This window comes from Catharus ustulatus, chromosome 4 (assembly GCF_009819885.2).
Source record: "Catharus ustulatus isolate bCatUst1 chromosome 4, bCatUst1.pri.v2, whole genome shotgun sequence".
NCBI lineage: Eukaryota > Metazoa > Chordata > Aves > Passeriformes > Turdidae > Catharus > Catharus ustulatus.
Window position 1 is genome coordinate 70,418,428 of NC_046224.1, and position 14,777 is coordinate 70,433,204.

At 37.0% G+C, this 14,777-nt stretch overlaps 1 protein-coding gene across 2 annotated transcripts in view; it reads right to left on the reverse strand.

Moving 5' to 3' along the window:
* The window catches only part of KDM7A (lysine demethylase 7A), a 63,364-nt gene that overhangs the window by 7,630 nt on the left and 40,957 nt on the right, over nt 1–14,777 (reverse strand). The window contains exons 10-19 of one of the 2 annotated variants that reach the window (XM_033058160.1): nt 13,760–13,851; nt 10,714–10,803; nt 9,645–9,854; nt 8,955–9,079; nt 8,285–8,442; nt 5,131–5,228; nt 2,753–2,898; nt 2,403–2,611; nt 2,001–2,086; nt 593–869 (exon numbers count right to left, since the gene is read on the reverse strand). In XM_033058160.1, coding sequence (XP_032914051.1) covers nt 593–869; nt 2,001–2,086; nt 2,403–2,611; nt 2,753–2,898; nt 5,131–5,228; nt 8,285–8,442; nt 8,955–9,079; nt 9,645–9,854; nt 10,714–10,803; nt 13,760–13,851 — 1,491 coding nt within the window. Of the gene's footprint in view, nt 1–592; nt 870–2,000; nt 2,087–2,402; nt 2,612–2,752; nt 2,902–5,130; nt 5,229–8,284; nt 8,443–8,954; nt 9,080–9,644; nt 9,855–10,713; nt 10,804–13,759; nt 13,852–14,777 lie in introns of both variants that reach the window. The other variant, XM_033058159.1, reaches the window with a different exon arrangement.

Genomic DNA, 14,777 nt, shown 5'->3' on the forward strand with positions numbered 1-14,777 from the left:
AGGACTTCAGTCACGAACTTCAGAGTGAATTTTCATCATTGTAGAACAACAGTGAAACCAAAAGTTCAGGCTGAATCAGGCAAAGTTTTCACTGGAATCAAAAAAGTTTTTACCATTTGTTTGAAAAACAAATAGGGAACTAGAAGAGTTAAAAAAACACCCCCAGGAACTGTTTTCCCTAAACTCTGGCTAGAATTATCATAAATAAAATTAGTCTATAATTTAGAAATACTTCCAATCTATGAAGGGCAGTGGGCAAGTTAGGAGATCTTGCACTGAGCTTCCTGAATTTTACTCAAGTTAGTCCCTTGAGTAAATTACAGAAAATAAACCAGAAAGTAAAACCTACATAGTATGTTCATCAGACTACTTCTGAAGTGTTAGAGTTTCTAAACCTTCATTTCAATAAACAAATCTGATTCATGCCAGTTAGATCTCTCTTAATTCCATCTCCCATATTCTGTGCCAAAATCTGAATGCCCACAGCACGCTCACTTTGAATTTTTCCTCAAGGTCTTATCCTGTCCTTTAACTGAGTGTTTTACTCCCTTCTCCCAGCCTGTTTTGGCAAGGGGATGGAGATGAGCATTACCTTTTGTTGCCTGGTTGCTGATGGGGGGTGGGTTTGATGCTGGCCTCTTTATTGGGTGCAGTGGTACAGACAAGGACGTTTCACCATAGGGCCTGTCAGGGCTAAGGCTGCCATCACTCAGCTGACATTCTGCTTGCACCAGGCTGGAGTCTCGTGGGTATTTGCCATGCTGAAAACTCAAGTTGTTGCTATGGACTATGCTTCTGTTTTCCTGAACCTTAAGACTGGCTTCTGATGCACCCTCCTTCTTGATGTATTTTTGAGTTTTATTTGCATCCTAGTATGGAAATGAGAAAAGAAGATGTACAAGTTAGTAGCTTCTGGCAACAGGTTCACTCCCATTTTTCCAATTATACTACTGTGTCTTTGAAACAGGTATTACAGTCCCACAAGTATCTGGCCATTTTATGAGTCCATCATTTCTTACAGATGAGATACCTCTTAAAGATAACATACAACATAGTCCCCGTGCAAGCTTTTCTATATGCACCTAAGGGCAATACTACAGTCTAAATACACATCCTAATATACACAATTCCTCTACTTTTTGTTTTCAGTTTGCAGTGAAGAAATCCAACTGTTCTTGGTTAAACCAGCCACTATAACAAGCCATACCATCATCACTGCTTCCTTTAATAGGTAACTTGTTAAGATTCAGCTGCTGAAAGAATAAATGCTAAATTGGCAATTATAAACTGTACAGGAATACCTGTAGTCAGATATTCTTAGAAATCAAACACTATAAAGCATGCAGTTAAAAACAGTGCTATTTAATGGCTAGAATTTTGCAACTTTAGTTGTTCTAGTTAATTAATTTTTCTCATACAGACAAGTTCAGAAATACTAAAAAAGTATAGCATCGTAGTAAAGTATAGTTTTCACAGTGTAGAAAAGCTCAGAGTGTAAGACAAAATCTTTAATTCCTTGCTGGATTCCATCTGGACATCAGAAAAAAATATTCCTACCTGCTAGCTGTTGAAAGCTATCAGTTAAGCAGTATCAATTTCCTAACAAGTATCTTTACATATTATCATTATATATATATTATCAACATGTTCCACTAGTTGTGATGTTCTGGTTGGGAATAACAATGAATAAACAACAAAGGCTTCCCCAACTAGAATGAATATAAATTCACACATTTTTAATGTAGCATTTTTTATTTTTCAGGATATTGACCTGAAAACCTTAATATTAGGTACTATGAGAGAAAAGAATTTGAAAGGGAAAAACCCAAAACAACAACAGTGAAAAAAATGCATGACAAAAATAACCCAGTTAACAGAACCAGAACTATCTGTCAGATACACAGTGTGTAAAGACCTGTCCACCATGCCTTCTGTACTTAAAATTTTATAATCTCTCCTCCTATAAAAATGTGTTCAGTATGTTCTAAGTATTGCTTTACCTGAGGGGCAATCCTTGAAGCTTCATTCAGGTGTCTAGTCCACGCTGAAGTTCCCAAGTCTCCTTCCTCCTCCTTCACAGACCTACCTAAAGAGACGTTCAACAAGCTTAAATTTTAATGCTTTCAATCTAGCCACAACTTTCTCATTCTTGTAGGGATTCCACAAAACTTTTAGATGTAAATATTTAGAAAGGGTATTCTGATCACAATAAATTTGCCCTGGTTTTCAGAAAAAACCAACAGCAAAGCAAAACCACAGAATACACCTTTTTATACGGCAGTCTGATTTTTTTAAAAGCTACTAATCTAACAACTACAAATCTAAAAATGTACCTTGAAGTGACTATTCTGACACTGTGTCCAAAAGCAGGGAGCAGCAGGGTCCTTAGTTCAGATACCTACCACATTCTATGCTTCTGTGGCTCTGAGATGGCTGTCTGTCTTTATGCCGACTCCTGGGGTAGCTTCTGTGTTCCTGAAGAGAGGTTCTTTTATTTGTGCAGTCTGTGCTTTGAGTATGACCTGGTAAACATGCAGTATAGTGCAATCCTGCCATAGAAAGCATGCCCTGAATAGCTTCTTCTTCTGTACTTGTCGAGGTAGGACATTCCCTAGGAAAATCAAGGGAGTACTAGTAAGCAGCTCAAAACAGAACACTTCAAAGGACTGATTTTTACACTGCTATAAAGCAGAACCACAAATACATGCTAGAAGGTCTAACAGTTTATAAAAAATTCCCAGAATGTGCTTACTTTTTACTGGGAGTTTCATTTCTGGATGGCTTCTGGGTATTTTGACAAAGGTCTCTTGTGACCTTAGATTCCTCTTTGAAATTTGATGTTACTTCCTGCTTCTCTTCATCACCTGAGCTTTCTGACTCCTCTGTGGAGGAATCCTTCTGCTGAAACAAGAGGACACAGTATGCAGAATGGTCACCAGGCTTCCTAAGTGGAGACTCTATCTTAATTTATGCTAAGTGAAGAACTCAAAAGCTTTAAGGTCCAACTTTTTTTATACTTACAGTATCTAAAATGCAGTTAATCTGAGTATAGCAGCTGAGATGCTACACATTCAAATTCTGTAATACTACTAAGTACATGTTCCACAAAACAAAAATCCATTCCAATCCAATTTCAAAACCCATTTTTTAATAAAGCATCACACATATTATACCATACACAAATCACTGCATTCTCTTTCATGAGAGCATTATTATTCTTAACTTCAATATTCAAAGTGCAGGGAAAAACTACACAAGTATGGTTTGAAGCAGCAGGCAGAATGGATGCCTATCATATATAACAGTGCCCCAGAAAACTGCTTCTGGCTCCTGCTCTCACAAAATAGAACTTTCAACAGCACCATCCCTGATGAATGACAGATGCTCTCAGGTAAATCCAGAAGACAGCAGGAACAGAGACACAACAGCTGTTGCCTCTCTTACAGAGGCACAGCCTCATTTCATGAATGAAAGAGCTTTTCAGCCCCTGCTGAGATTACAGCTTGTATGGGCAGGAGCTTCTCAAAGGTGGAGCAACCATATGTGACTCAATATGCCTTTACAGGAAGCAAGGGCTACAGTACATATGTTCCATCTTGGTAATTCACACTAATCTATTTTCAACAAGTACAGAGAATATCACAACTGTTTTTTCAAGCCAAGGAATATATGTGACACTCAGCAGAGGTTTTGAAAACAGAAGATCAGAACATGGAGGAGTCATAATCCTTGAAGACTGACACCATGATCCCCATCATCAAAAACAGAACTGGAATGAATGAAGTGCATTTTATCACCAAGAGGTATTTTTATACAATAATTTCATTCACATGAGCAGCTTCCTAATCTCTGATCCTTAGAAAGGGACACAACTGGGCAAATAAAATAGATATGATTCAGTGCTAGCAATTAAGGTATTATTTTGTTAAGATCCTCTTCAGTACAATAGGTGCTAATGAGAGAATTTATATTACAGAAGACAAATTTCAACATGTAGAAGAGTGATTCCATTAGATACTACTAGAAATTAAAAAGCAGGAGAATATGTAAAGAATTAAGAAAGTATATATTAAGTATAGCATAAATATAAAACATTCACTCATTTACAAAGGCACACAAAACTGGCTATATTCTCCTGTGAAGATGAAATACATCACTTCTGAGTAACTACTGGTTCTGTGTCTTAGAAAAGGAAACCTTCTGAGCCAAAGTTGCTGGCAGTGCAGTTTAGGAAACCAGAAGAAACCACACCACAAATATTCCTATTGCTTACTCCAATATCTAGATTAGGTAATGAGGAAAGACAGAAGTATTAAAAAAAATATCTTGACCACCATGGAAAAAGTAGGAATTTGAAGACTTCTTGTAAAGTCATAATAGGCTGGCAGCTGAAAGGGAGACCAAGGCATTAGCCTTCCAGAAGTATGAAACAAAAATGAAAAGGTAATCACTGCACCTTACTGCTAACCAATAAAAATTCAAATTACTAAGTACAAACCCAATTTGCGAATGAAAAAATAATTGAAGTATTTATAGATACATACACGCATTTCTAAATTCTAGAAGTTGTCTTAAAAATATGTTTATAAATATCTATACAAATGTGTACATTCATACTTCATTTAATTCTGAAGAAATCACAACAATCAAGACCCTCAAATAGAGGATTCCCATCTATTTCCAATAGTCTAAAATCCCTGAGTAGGATTTAGTCACTTCAGGTTGGTTATAAAACTGAATACTTGTAAGATTGTTCCCTATTAACCATGCTCTAAAATGAAACTAGATCCTCATCATTGAATGATGAAATTTAAATTTGAAATAAATAAAGCAACTAGGATCTGACTTTTCTCAGGCTTTGCTTGTTCCAGAGCAGGGCTCATCCTCTGCCAATCCCACCTCAAGGACCAAAGATAAAACTTGGCAAGACACCATATCTTATCTTTTTTCTCAACAGCAGAATAAATGAAGAATGAAACAGGACATTGTTAGAGATATTAGTCTGAACAAGAATTGAATACTTGGTTATTGCCGCTTTAACACAAACTTTTACCAGATAAATCTTAAGTATGTGAGCAACATTATATTTAATTGCTCCATTAATTTCTCAGATTTTTTTTCTAAATGTACCTGTGTAGTGCAATCAGGCTCAGATTCTTCTGAATCAGAAATATCAGAGTACTCTGAGGATCCATTCCTGAGTTCTGATTTCACACTTTCAAAGAACACTGCAGAGAGAAGAATTAAAATGTAAGACACAACATCTACTACGTCAATACTTAACAATTATTTTTGAAGCAAAATCCAAGAAACACACATTTTGTATTTGACAGTCTGTAAACAAAGGCAAATGCACACACTGCTCTGGTTCACAAGTTTGCTTAGGACAATGAGCTGTCTACTGCTGACCAAGAGACTCCACAACAATTGGGCAGATGAAGACAGGAAGAGAAATCAGGTGCAGCAGGAGTTTATGTTTCTTCCTTCCCACAGAGCACTCACTCCAGAGATGCACCTTGGGCAGTTTCTGCTTTTTTTGTACAGGCTGGAGTCAGAGCAGTTCTCACCCTTAAAAGACTGCATTTGTCCCAAAGAGCCACAAGCAGAAAACACATTTCTAAGTGCTTGGATTCCAAGGCTCAAGGCCAGTGAGCTGTACGTATACCTGTGTCAAGGCTACTGGCAAAAACCTTGATTAAGTACAAATTAGTTAAAGATGACAATGTCAAGTTCAGGTTTGGAGAAAAGCAAAATAGGGTAAAAAGAATTATGACTGTGTCTCAAGAAAATAGTCTAAAGAAAGAAACAGCACTTTAAAAGTATTTATAGTTTCATACAAAACAATGCTGAAAGCAAAGTCGCACAAATCAGAAATGAACTCTAGAATGAAGACAAGTAAAACTGAAATGTTGGTTTGTTTTCATCATAGTTTTATATGAAACCACAAAAAGAACATAATTCTTCCTAACTGTAACTATGCAAGAATAAAGGGTGTACCTGTAACACTCTTTGATTTCTAAAGACTGCACAGTGATGATTACTTTTAGAGTCAGAAAAAAGCTAACATGAGACTTGTCTTCAGAAAGTGAGTAAATTGAACAGCTGGGACAAAAGCTAGACAAGACTAACTAAAGATAGTATTAGAAAGAACCATGAGGAATATTCAAGCACATTAAATAAGTCACACCACTGTATAGGAAATTACTTTATGAAACTTAATGTTCAACATATGAGAATGAAATTAGAATTTTTAATTACTGTTCAAAACAACCCAAGGGATTTCTGACAATAATTCATGCCTTTGACTCATTTCCAAAAGGCAAATAAGATTCTAGGATAAGCAACAGCATTAACAATACAAAAAACATAAGTTTAGAGATCAAAATAATTTTCCTTTAGACCACTATCTTTTCCAAGAAAATATATGGCTCTGTATGCCTCCAGAGACAAGGAAGAATATTCCCAAAATTGGGTGAATGACAGCAGTCATTATCTGTGATATCAGGCTAAAACACTGTGAATTAAGAAAAACTTCACCTTCCCTTCATCCACACAAAGTATCCTGCTCAGTTAAGGACAGTACTTGATCTTTGTCCCTCTGCTAACACTGGCTCACCATTTAAAACCAGGATCTTGGCATGACACAGCAAAGCTAGACAGAGCTTGATGTGTTTAAAGGGATCTGTCTGTGGGCACTCCTCTTGGCTCAATCCCAGAAAGAGCAATGCAAGCTGGCAGCTGTTACAGGAACAGGTAGTTCCTCTTCTGGAACTCTCTGTGGATAATGCCTTCCCCTCTCTCTAGAGTCTCAGTTAAGATAAAATAATCACACACAGGTGACAGGGAAGTCTGAAGACTCTCAATATTCAATTACAAATATCAGCACTAATCCTGAGTGCTCAATTTTTGTAAGAACAATCTCAACATTCATTTCTAGTTCTAAGTACGTTTAATACATTTAGATACTCACTGCCATATGTATTCTGTACCAAATAAGAGCAGTAATTTTGAAGAAAAGTTACAGCTTCTCTGTAAGATTTAATCTTTGATTCAAGGGTAAAATTTAATTTACTTAGTTTAATTTTGGAAGTGGAAAACCACTACAGTAAGCCTTGCCTCAACAAGCTGTTTGTCCTGTTTCAAGAATACCCAAGAGAGACTTCTTTCATGGGCAGGATTTTTAATACTGTCCTCTGTGACATCTGGAAGCACAGTCAACAGGGATTATAGTTTGTTTTGTTAATGAAAATAATTAAATATTTTATTCAGGCTGACAGCAGAGTCAAATGCTATGGACTGTTGTGCAGCAAGCTCAGGGAACTGTAAGTCTCTGAAGAAGTCCTATCATCTTCTAAGTGCTAACTTCAGTTTCCTAGTACAGATCCTCTGAGCCCTTTCAAGCTCTACTGTGAAAAGATGTGACATAAAATTAACCAGAGAGCTGAACAGCTATGTCAAGGACTAATTCTATGTGCATACAGACAGCGCTATTAAAAATAGGCATTGGCACAGGCAATTTAATTGGCATTCAATATTGGTACTTGACTAACACACTGTGTGGTCATCACTGCTGAACACTGGGCAGGAGGGTTTGAGGCTATCAAAAACCCAAAAATTATTAACTCCTAGTGAAGGGTGGTTTAAAGCACTAGAAAGCGGAGTTAAGGTGTTTTACAAATTACCTAGGTTCTTTCCTAATCTTGCAGGTTACAAAGGTTGAATGTGCAAGATTTTATAAATGTTAAATTATGTCTTATCACTTGCATGGAATAAATAAGTAAAACATACCAAATTGTATTATTACCTATGAAATTGCCAAATTGAACAGGAGAAGTAAAATATAAGACAGGTTTAAAATTAGCTACTTATTAAGAACTTTCATTCTATAAAGTGAAATGATGTGAAAATGGTATTTGCACAATAAGGTATATTTTTGTTTTTAAAAAATCAAATTAGCATTCTGACATTATGAAGCAGACCTAGAGTAATAAGCACTCCTCAAGAATGTCAATTAAATCTCCACTGTGAAAAATGCTGTCCATAGCATTCAAGACAGCACTAACATAAAAAAGTGAGTTTAACTTTCCATCTCTACCCTATTAGCTTCTTCAGTAGACAGATAATATTTAAGAAATGTTTTGTGTAAATTCTAATACTGCTCCTCTGATTTATTTCTTGATCATCTTTATACTTAGTTAGCCTGACTGAAATATTACAAACAGTAGTTAGACCCTCACTGAGACAATCCAAATGTGCAACTGATAGGATTTGGAGACAATCTTACTGTTCAGTGGTTTCTGGGCATCTGCATTCCCTTCTCCTTCAAATCCTGAGGGCTGCTCTTCTACCTTAACAGCTGTTTTTTTCGACCTTGTCCTGTCATCTTCATCTTCACTGTCTGCTGTGTAAAGACTTCGATCTGTAAATGGACGTCTCTCATCTCTTCTCACAGGAAAAAAAAAAAAGTCAGTTTTTACTCTTATAAACCTGAAGCAACTCTTTTCCTTTCATTATTCACAACCCACTCTCAAGATGCTATAGTAATATTCTCTTGTGCTCATCTCTTCATTCTGCATTGTAGGTATACTCATTTACTTCCTATACAACTGTCTTTTCCATAAAGATAAGAAGTTTAACACCGGAGTACTTTTAATGAGAAGCACTCTTACAGATGGATACAACCAACTTTTTCTACTTTGAAGCATTCCCCTCAGCACAGACCCCACTGAGTAAGTGAATGAAAGGCTGTAACAAAGAACATGCAAAGAACCCCTTCCTCTTCACTCCCTAACTGTGGCTCCACTAGGGGACAGCAGACACAGACAATCCTTCTGTATTCCTAACCTGACTCTTACTGGGAAGAACTTAAGAGCTCCACAAATAGAAATAAGAACAATTAGCACACTCCAGACCATAATGACCAGGAAAAAGCATCCACAAGAAATCCTTTATACCTAATTATTCTTCCATTTGACAGCAAAAGGCGAAGATCATTGTCTTTTGTTCTCCACTCAGGTACTGTAGAAGAGGGCTGAAAGGGTTTGTTAAACCTCCCGTTCAGTTTTGAGCTTGTGATATCCTGAAGAAGTAAAATCAACTTCACTTATTATTTATTCCTATGAACTCAGTTGTTTTTTCTGCTCTCTATAAAAGATGAGATTCACTACTAGGATGGTTACCACCTGGATAACCAACTGAAGAAAGCTCAGACAAAACATGTTTGAATGTAAAGAAGTTCAGGAGATGACTGTGCCTTCTCCTTCCTTGAATCAACTATACTCTCCTCAAGCACCTGGAATAAATACAACTTTCCTATAACACTCCTTTTATGTTTCCAATAGACTCAGGCAAGCCAGAAGCTGGGCTTGAAACTGCTACAACAAATCCTGGACTGAATATGTGCTCCCTGATATTAGTATCTCAGAACTGATTTCAAGGACAGCAAAACATCAATAATGGGAAGTAACCTGCCTTAAGCAGAACTGCCTTAGCTCAAAGCAATTCACATTTGACATACACTCTGAAACAATCTATCCATATCTCATATGACAGAGTTCTAGTCTGTATTCTTACGCATCTTAGAACTATTTTCTTTTCAACAGATATATGGTTTTGTTTTCCCTCGCACACAGCTTAATACTTGCCTCTTCCCATGGTGACATCTCCAGCCTTTTCAGCACCTCCCTAGTGTGGAGTTCCAGGATGTCCAGGTTAGAAGGAGTTTTGGTAGCATGGTCTCTCAGCTTCCTCACCCTTCGTCTGGAGTGGTGAGGGGAAGCTGTTTCATGTGAAGATCGTGAAGTTGGAGACACACCAAGAATTCCCTGAGTTTTAACTAATTTGCTGTTTTCCTCCTGTAATTAAAAGCACTTTTCAGAATAGTCTCAGAGGGATACATCCACACATTGAAGTGCTGCTTCTTATTCATCTAATTAAATGCAAATTATGTAAGGAAAATTGTTAAGACCTTTTAGAAAAATAACTACATGTTTCATTTGGATTTGATGTACAAAGTTGAGTTCTATTGCACCTCTTCCTCATTCAAGGCTTTTATGCTATTCCACAAGAGTAGTGCCACCAAAACACAGGGTTTTATTCAGGAAGGCAGCACAGGGTAGACATGCATTGTACACAACAAATCACATCCCCTCAGATCCATTCTCTTCACATGGAAATGTGAGAATTTTTCAAGAATCAATAATCACTGAAGAACAAAGGGAAAAAAACAATAAAAAACCAAACCAAACAAACAAACAAAAAGGGGAACCCTCCCCCACTGTCTATATAACACACAGCCACAAAACAAAAGAGTGAGCAAAAGAGATGACAACTGGACCAGAACTAACTAACAAGTAGATAGGAGAATGGAATATGCACAGAATATAAAATTCAAGTCTTTAGCAACACATTAACAATAATTATTTTAAGTAGTTATAAGTAACTACATTTTAGAAACACCAACCTATGAATAATTTCACCATTACAATCTAAAAATTAACAAAAAATACATCAAGCACTCACTATCCAATTTCTTTATCTGAAATACCCATAGTTTAGTATTCCAAACAGTTTTCCTCTTGATGTTCTATTATTAAATGAATGTTAAATAAATTATAAGGGGAATATGGTCAATCAGAAGCATAACTGTGATGGATTTCCCTGATTCAAAGATTTATTTTCTGAAGGTTTATTTAGGGTTGCCTCTGTTCTTACCTCTACAGAACGAATCACTTTAGAGAGCTCTTTGATGAGATGCCCAGGCCTGATGTTGTCTGGAATTTCAAAGGCATGTTCTGTTACAAGCTGTATGCAAAGAGAGAAGAAAAGATACTTAGTTCTTTTTTTTTCCAGATAAAAGCAGAAATAATATGAAATAAACAAAATTACAAGGGAAAAAAATAAAAGAAAAGCCAGATTAATTTCTGTAATAATGACCACAAACTGCCAGGACTGATATACAAACACAGTAGCTTCCAGTCCAAGTTTTAGTAGTCAGCACACACCCTTCAATGTCTCCAAGAATCCAAAGAAGAGATAACTCAAAGCCATACTGACAAACACTTAATTATTTTTTTGCCCTCAGTAATCACTTTTTTTCCTCTTTACCATGGTCAGTATAGAGCAATACTTCTGACATTCATTAGAGTCATGAATTTAAAAACACTTTAAGAGAATTTCACCCTGACAAATATTTAATCTCATGAGCAAATCAAGAATAATCATGAGTAACCAAGATGCAGATTTTTAGACATCATCTTAAAAACTACCTTCTTAGCTTATTTAAAATCTAGTAGGTTGGAAAACACAACTCAGAAAAAAAATTATTCCTTATAATAAATGTAGGAAGTCATAAAAGTTTATGTTCCCTTTAATCCTCTGAAACCATATCAGAGACAGATTTCACATATATATACACACAACAGAAATCCAAACACTCTACAGTTAGATCTAGCAAAAAAAATATTTTGCTTGCAGTTTAAATGTCCCCCAGAACCCTTTTAGTTAGAATTAAACAGATAAAACATCACTTAACATACAGGCTAGAATGACTGACATGAATTTCTGTAATCAACTATTTAAATGGAAAAACATCCCAAACACTTCCAGCTACCCACATTTCAAAAATGAGATTCAGCAGCAAAATGATTGCTAGAAGCAATTCAATACTAAATGTGCATTTCGTTGAACCTGGCTTCCTCTCAGTCATTAAAACAAATTCTTTTTCCCCTTCCCAAAAAAAACCAACACCAGCATATAATCATGATATGATTATTCAATTCAGTGCCCTTAACTCTACAGGGAAGATCAAATCAGCTGCTATTATTTACCTTTGTTCATTCTTTGAATGTACTACACCTCTACACATTCACCCTGGAGAAAACAGCAGCTCTGTCACTAAACTGTAAAATTTTTCCACCAAGTTATTGGTCATTTCAGGACCGTTCAATCCTTTCTAATTCTCTCTCTAAAAAGAAGAAGAGTTTGAAATTCTCTAGAAAATGGTACAAAACAACCCTCTAAGATAATTCACCTATGTTGAAAAGACATGTGAGACAACTGTGACAGCTCATGAGAGGGGTTCTCATTTGAGGAGCATGCATTTGCCATTTCTCAGCAACTGTCTGAAATCCTCAGCATGTGCAGATCAAACAGCAATGTACAAAGCTCCTCCTGTCCCCAGCTGCCTACAACTCCAAACCTATCACACACGTGGGCTGTTGCACAGCAGGACTGGCTCCAGGATGAAGCAGCAGCCACAAAAGATGGATGCAAGGTATGAAACATGATAGCTGGGGGACAGAGGACAACACTGTGGCTAAATCACTGATGCTCTGCACTTCCCTCAAATGGGTGTGTGTGTTCATCCAGTGGTTTGGGAACACTCACCAGTCTCATTAATAAGCATTCAGAATGCAGAAAAGTGCAATTGATTTTTCTTCCACAGAGAAGCAGCAAACGTATCACATTCCACATGAATCAAAATACTTAATGACCTACTAGACAGTACATAAATGTTGCAATACTACACCACAGCCATCCACAGCAATGTAGGAAAAAGGAATTTGAATCCGATTTCAAATCAAAATAAGGATTTATCTAGGCTATGTTTGATCTCAGCTCAATAACCTGATCATTTGGCTTGCTTATTATCCATGGCACAGATGCAGAGATGGTTGGGATTCACATGTGGTTTAACGGCTTAGGTCCTGTAAACACAACAGCACTGCTAACTAGTGTTCATCCAGAGCAGCAGAGACCAAGAGGCTCAACTCAGAGGGCCAGCAGAGAGCTTCATCTGGGATCAGGAATGCTACACAGGGTGGACCCCAGCACATTCCACAAATAAAAACCACTTCTGCATTTGCACCTCATATTCACTTCCACGGTGCTCATGCTGTTGGATGCAGCATTCTGCAATCATCATACAGGCTGCATATTAAGTTCTTCTACAAGTAGAATTTGTGGGCAGAAAGAGCAGAGAGGTCTCAAAGAGCTAGTTCAAGTCTGGCTTGCACCAAGGCAGCATCACAGGCAGCAACAAACTAGAATTAATAGCCTCAGTCAGAACCAAACTGCCTGCCAGTGAACAGCATTTCCCAGGAGCATCAGTTCCAAGAGGGCTTATTAGCACAGGCACATGAACAAAACACATGGAGTTGGATCACACCCAGTTCTGTGCCAAAACAAGCTTTCCTGGAGAGAAGGACACCAGCACAGCCAGCACTTATGGCACACTTACAATTTTACAAGGGTCAATCAGTGTTGAGCAAGGACAGTATTCAAAAGAAGTTAATATTCCTCAATCTGAATGTATACAGACTCTGCAGCAGGTGTAGCTGAAATGTGCTTTCCACACCACTGACATGGATGGGAAATGCTAAGCACCATGGCATTCCATCCCTTCACTGCCTCAGACTAGGATTAACTGACTAGATAAACCTTAGGAAAAAGCCCCACCTTATCACCTTATCACCTTATCCTTTGGCATTCTTAACCCATCCTGAAGTAAAACAAGATTCTCCTTCCATCAGCTACAATACTTGAGCTTACTAAATGGTCTAATAGACTTCATTAGCTTCATGGAATATAAAATTGTCATCATGATGCTTCCCAAATCAGCAGTATGTTTTCAATAGACTTTTTCAGTACTCATTAACAGATAAAAATAATCTTAAACTTTAGAAGGGCATAGATCTTCACTTAGTTTTAAATTAGTGCAGAGCTCACCAAAACAGCAAACAAAATCACTTCTACTTACTTCTTTTTTCATCCATAATTTTAAAGCAGTAAGTAAAGCCTTCACTCCTTGCACTAAATAGCCTGGAGGCTGGAAACCATCTTCCCTCAGTTCTAAAAAGGATACAGAAACCAATTTAGAAACACATCAAGAGAGAAAACAATAGAATGATACCTACCCTTCAGCCAATAAAGTTGCCATTATGCAACAGCACAGTAAAGGAAAAATTGTGCAAGCAAATGAAACATGCATCCTGCATTTATGTGCATACTTAACAACAAGAATGACCACAAAAAAGTCAAATCCAACCCTAAAGTGATTCTACATAATACCTTTTTTTAACTTACTCTTGTGTGAATTAGGGTTAGTTTACAACACAATAAAGGTCATTTAGGGGAAAAGAACCCAGATCTAAAACACAGAACAAAAAATAACATATTTGAAGATAGAAATCACTTACTTCATTGAGAAATATTTTAGTCAAAGGGGACAGCAGGATGTAGGATGTATCCCTGAATTAGAATTTGCATTGCTTATCCCCATACATATGCAAATGGTTCACACTAACATACTTCCACTTCCCAAATATTTTTTGTCACCCTTCCAATTCTCTCTCACATGCTTTACATCATTTTTACTCCCAAAATCAAAGGGACAAGGGGTGGAAACCACTCTGCTTCAGAAGCTTCTCTTCTTAGGGAAGCTGGTGTTCCCAACTGATTGCAATTCTTTTTCATTCTTTCTTTTGCTTCATGGGAATAAAGAAAGAAGGGAAAAGACAAATCCTCCATAAACAGCCAAAAGTAGATTAAAACCTCCCTCATGCTCCTGACAAATATTTCCACTTGTCAACAGCAAATGGATCAATGCTAGAACTATTTGGTTCATTTTATAATAAAACACCATTCTTATGGATAATGTATTAAGAAGCTAGCAGAAAAAGGAAGGTTCTGTGAGTAAACAGCTGTTCTTCTTTCAAAGAAGAGTTGTTCCTACTTGCTAAAGGGTATGAGAGGTACTGGCAGCAGCAATCTTCCTG